A 6,000-nucleotide genomic window follows, 5' to 3' on the forward strand; every position below is an offset into this window, starting at 1 on the left:
AACCTAAAACATTAGCCCTAAAACGCTGGTGGTTAATGTCTCTGCATGGCTTTGCTGGAGTAGCAGTAGCACTGGTTTTCAGGCAGCTTGAGACTGCCATACCATTCATTTCAGTAGCACCTATCGACCAATCACTACTAGCCCCCCTTTCCAAAAATAATTGCGTTTTACTTACTAATAACATAGTTCGACAGCCGTGGCGAAACCACCCTTTTCATGCTCCACTAACGTTATATTTACGGACCAAATAAATACGAGACACCCGATTAATGGGAATGCACATTCTGATGGGATTCTTTACACTTGGCCCCTTCATACACAACATAGAAACAATGTTGAATGTTTTAACTTTCTTTGCGTAGCTACCCCAAAGTGATAGTCTTTAGATGTTCCTCTGTGCTCTTCTCACAATAGTCTGTGTCCTACGGTTGCACAACAAATATCACTAACACCCATTATCTATAAGCACACGACTGTCTTTTAATAAGGCTTACAATACGTTGTGTATTTTCGAATTTAGTCATTATGAGATATGAGATGATAATAAGACATTATAAAGGTGTAATGCATCATTTATGACAAGTCTTACATTACATTTATAACCGCATTATGTTGCCACTTCAACATGATGTTAAATAACATAGAGCCTACTTCTCCAAAGACGCACAACGCTTGTGCATAATCATTCGAGATAATTGAAATAGACCGAAAGACGATTATTATCTTCAGGTTTATAAATCAAATCAGCAAAATAATCCATGAAACATAAAATGATGGTGTACAAAGTAGGCTAGTGAAGCGAACCGAGTTCATTTGAACCTGAACTTCACGCGCATTGCATTCTCGGAGAGAAACAGGTAGGCTACCTTCACAGAATCAACAGTAACCATCAAGTGAAAAAAACAACAAAAAATCTTTAAAAAAAATTATAATGATATAATATAATAATAATTAATAATGAGAAAAACTAAATTCAATTCAAGTTCTTACCTAATTGACAGACGATCAAGAGCTGAGCGAGCAATAAGCCTCTTGAAACAGCCGTTTCCATATTTCACCAACCTCACAAATCTCGATGAAGACAATAAAAATCGAACGTATGCTTCTTGGGAAGGATAGTCCCGTGACGGTTTCACATTTGTTTCATGCTGGGAGTTGTTGTGTTGTCAGGTCCCCGTTTGTCCTCACTCCTTTCTTTTCGGTATCTCCGGTGAGGCTGTTCGTATGCTACTCGGAGATGAACGGTGAGCGAGAGGAGGGAACGTGTATGAGAAGCGTGCGCCTCCCACAGACCATAATGCACGAGCTCTATTTAACGGAGTTTATATGATTTTTTTTTTTTAAAGGAAATAGCCTGCATTCATTGATTTATTGATTTCATTAATTCATTACAAATAGTGATAATTCCATGTAACTCAGTTGCAACAGTCGTTTTGTAACTTTATTATGAATATGTTTTATTATTATTTTTAACACAAACCATTAGGCTATTTGCATAGCAGCGGGAAGTAGTTTGGTGATGGGGGGGGTCTGCAAGCGACAAAGCTGGGAAAAAAATGTATTGCCAAGGGATATATCTATATCCCATACAGAAGTCTGTATCAGTCTGCTAATACTGGACTAGTAAAGGCCCAGTGCACCACTTTCTTGTATTTGAGTGTTTACCAGTATTTGTAACTTGAGGTTGTTGATTATCTGTACAAATCAAAACTGTATTTGTCACATGCCCGGAGTACAACATGTGTAGACCTTACCGTGAAATGCTTACTTACAAGCCCTTAACCAACAGTGCAGTTCAAGAAGAGTTAAGAAAATAGTTACCTAACACAATAACATAACAATAACGAGACTATATACAGGGGGTACCAGGTCAGTGTGCAGGGTACAGGTAAGTTGAGGTAATTTGTACATGTGGTGGTGAAGTGGTGAAGTGACTATGCATAGATAATAAACAGGAGTAGCAGCAGTGTACAAAACAAATGGGGGGGGGGTCAACGTAAATAGTCCGGTGGCCATTTGATGAATCGTTCAGCAGTCTTATGGCTTGGGGGTAGAAGCTGTTAAGGAGCCTTTAGGTCCTAGACTTGGCACTCCGGTACCGCTTGGTGTGCGGTAGCAGAGAAAACAGTCTATGACTTGGGTGACTGGAGTCTCTGACAATTTTATGGGCTTTGCTCTGACACCGCCTATTATATAGGTCCTGGATGGCAGGAAGCTTGGCCCCAGTGATGTACTAGGCCGTACGCATTACCCTCTGTAGCGCCCCATGGGAATCAAACCCACAACACTAGTGCTGCAAGCACCATGCTCTACCAACAGAACCACATCATCACATCACATCTTCACAAACCACTTGATGTCTCAATGTACTCAATCAATTACTGTATTGTGCATTATTTTTCTTCATGGTGATGGAAAGTCTACAGGTACAAACCTAGATGACCAGCCTATGTACAATACTGTAATGTACATTTACATTAAGTGGTTTATAAGGATGGTCAATTAATTCTGCTGAAAAAGTGATTGTTTTCCATGTTATTTGATCAAGAAACATTTAATTTGATGTGGATGTTTTGTATCTTAGCCCATAACTTTGCACCTTTTGATATAAATGTTTGAGGACAGGGTTTTGTTCTTTCTGGATTCCATTAGAATGATGATCACAGAGAAAGTGACAGGGCAACAACTCTTACAATACCAACTATTGAATCCTGCAAGATTCTGTTCTTAATTGTACAACTATATTTTTTGCCAAAGCAGCTATTCGGCATCTTTTGTGAATTAATAATATTATTCATATATATTTTTTAACCCTTTGAAGCGTACAATCACATATTTGTGATCATTGTTGAGGGGTCCCTGCAGCGTACCATCGCAAATATGTGATTGGAACAGTAACAACAGAACGTATGATGCAACAAACGCGTCTAAACAGCATTGTTGTCTGAAAAGCATCATTCTTAACAATGTTTTGTACTACTAGGAAATAAAGGTCTTCACAACTTTATTCCTCAATTTTACCTTTTATTGTAAAAGATAAATGCAAACGTCATCATCCAAACATCACATGGAATACAGCCAAACTCATTCCATAAACCAGTCTAAATAACAGGTTGCCCTGACAAAAAAAAAAAACATAAGTTAGCGACCTAACAGCTAGACTTGTTCCCAATGTATCTCATCTCTGGTGAGCACAAGGGAGAAATGTAATATTGTTTAGAAAAGAGATGTGTCAGGTAAGCTAACATGAGCTAAATTCTTTAAGATGGCAGCCATGTTTGTTCATGTTTGACAAGCGAAAACTCCCTAATTTCAGAATGCCATTCACTAGAAAACACAAATAAGTCAATGGCTGCACCCATTGCCTGAAAAATATAAACTTAGTTTGTCCACTTTTCAGCATATTACAAATCTTCAATGTATTTTTTACAGTGTATACAAGAACCGGAACACATGACTTGACAAGTTGTTTACCGTTTTTGACAAATCACAAAGTAAATAAAATGTTATCTCACAGATCATCACCCCAAATACAAGCCTACTGCCTAGCCTAGCTGTAGAGTGGAAGCTAAACAGTGATGAAACCATTTTAAGGGGCTTTGTGGGGGGGTTAATTTAATTTGTCGAGGGTTTTCAAGTCCATGGGTGGTGGAAATGGGGGAAGGTATCATGGGGGATATGATTCAGGAAATATTCTATGATGGGGGATTTATCAATAAATGGGGGGCAAACACAGGAGAAGTTTATACGCTAAATAAAAATAAAACCCCTGGAAATGGGGTCTGAGCTGGCAACCCTGAACTACCATAGTTACAATCTGATGCCACGTTCAAATCTCCGACACCCTTAGCACCCCTACTTCCCGAGGCTATGGCTACTTGTCATGGCACCAGACTGAAGTGGAATGGTTGACTATGGGTTGACCAAACTCCACTTCTCAACATGAAACGGCAATGTATTAGGAAACGTTAGGTTCACAAGTGTAGATTTATTCTGAGAAGCTAGCTATATGGCTGGTAAGAAAAGAAAAGCAAAGAGCAGCATGGAGCCAATACAAACCATAGGCTAAGTAACAGAGATGCTGGGGGAGGACTACCTTTTGTGAAGTGCCAATGACCTCTTGACTTAGAGGGGTGGGTTAAACTCTGGTGAAATGGAGACTAGCACATCACCAGTGACCCTGAAATCACAATTCAGTCAGGGAATGTGGGACAAGTGCATGTGGGTGTTGAGGTGTGGGGTGGTGGATGGTGGGGGGGATCAAGGAGCATCAGTCGGGGGGGGGGCGGCGTTACATATCTTCAAGCTTGCGGGTTTCAACAAAATGGCTAACACTCCCTCAATATTGAGGGGAAGGGAGGGGTGGTCCATCACAATTCATGTGACACTAAACTCTGAGTCTACTAGCTCACAGAGCCGGTTCACACATGTTTTAATAGATTAGGCCTAAGGGGTTTGAAACTATACATACAGGCAGAACATTTTGGAAAGCACCAGATAAGACTTGACAGACAGGTACTCTAAGTCTGGACCGATGATACACATACACCATTTGTTTAAACAATTTGAATGACCATACAAATCAAGATCTTCCCCCAAACAGATCATTACCATCACTCAATCAAATGGATTTTATTGATGGTTTTATGGCAATGATCAGTTGGGCGGAAATACCACAATAAGATCATAAAGTGAATGTACTTTACTGAGTTTGGTGTAGTATTTCCCCAGGCCTGAGACGAAACAAAGAGAGCTATACTTTAAAGGGCAACCCCAAGCCTTTGGGTTTTCTTCAGTTTCAACCACAGGCAACAAGATTCTCTACTTCAATATCATGCTTCCATGTTCCCCCCTTTTACCCCTGTGAATACATTTGCATAATTTAGCCAGGATTATCTTTAATTAATGCAGAGGCTGCTCCTCACTTGTTAGATTGTTGGTTTCCAGGGGGCCTAATAAAATTACTTTTACACTCGAGAGCAGGCAGTGTGGGTTTGGGGGGGGGTTATAAATGCTTTGGCGCTTATCACAAGTACTACTACACTCTTAGAAAAAAAGTGCAATCTAAAACCTATAAAAGTTATTTGGCTGTCCCCACAGGAGAACCTAGCACATGAATCTCTGTCCTCAAATGACCCCTGTGAGAGACCAATTAAGAAAACATTTGGAAACTTATATTCCTTCTATCTCAATATCCGTACATCACAGGGCAAATGTTCATTTTTCGATGCCAATGGATCTATAATTTTTCCTTTAATGCCATCTTAGACAGAACCAGAAGATAATGCATTCCCAGGAAAAATCATGCAGTTCAGAAAAGTAAGAAAACAACTTCCAAAAGCTTTACCCCAAACTAGGTATCATCGATCTTGGGCCTGGCCAGATCAGCAGAGAGCAACCATCGAGTGACCATCTCAACTGATCAATATGGGAAGTGAAGTGGACAACACAAACTCATTAGGGCCTGTGGAAATAGCCCTGTCTGCAGTAGTGTTGGAGAGGACGGTTCGGAGATGAATGGTAGGCCTATTGTTAGGAGAGCACTAAGAAAAACCATTGCAATGAGAAATAATAGAGAAATTATCAAAAGAAAAACATTTTTGTTCAGTTTACTGGTCAATACTGCTAACAAACATCCTGTTCAGACTCCTAAGTTCCACCCATGGATAATGTTACATAGGAAAATCCAACAGGCATATCAACAGCAACAATTTCCCAAGGTGTTTCAGGACATCCGATGAGCCTCCATTATTGGCAAAATTGAATTGTCTAATGCTCATGCTGTATAATTGGATTTTCATGAGTCAAGCGATGGAGAAGCCATCATATAACTGCTAAAAAACAAGGACAGAAATCGATGAGAATTTTGCAAAGTCCAATGAGTATTTAGTTTCTATTCGTAAACATTTTGGTCAGACAAGCTCAAGTAGTAGGAAATAAGTGTCTGTCTTCAAAGGGAAGGTCAAGAGGACAGGGGATGAAAGGAATGGGGGGATGATT

General features: G+C 39.8%; 1 protein-coding gene across 6 annotated transcripts in view; it reads right to left on the reverse strand.

Moving 5' to 3' along the window:
- Positions 1 to 1,283, reverse strand: part of ptprz1a (protein tyrosine phosphatase receptor type Z1a) — a 75,625-nt gene extending 74,342 nt beyond the window's left edge. For all 6 annotated transcript variants that reach the window (XM_014124576.3, XM_014124575.3, XM_014124574.3 and 3 more), the window contains exon 1: positions 991 to 1,283. In XM_014124576.3, coding sequence (XP_013980051.1) covers positions 991 to 1,051 — 61 coding nt within the window. In that variant the 5' untranslated portion in view covers positions 1,052 to 1,283. The remainder of the gene's footprint in view (positions 1 to 990) is intronic.
- Between the last annotated feature and the right edge of the window lie 4,717 nt (positions 1,284 to 6,000).

This window comes from Salmo salar, chromosome 10 (assembly GCF_965601325.2).
Source record: "Salmo salar chromosome 10, fSalSal1, whole genome shotgun sequence".
Classification (NCBI taxonomy): domain Eukaryota; kingdom Metazoa; phylum Chordata; class Actinopteri; order Salmoniformes; family Salmonidae; genus Salmo; species Salmo salar.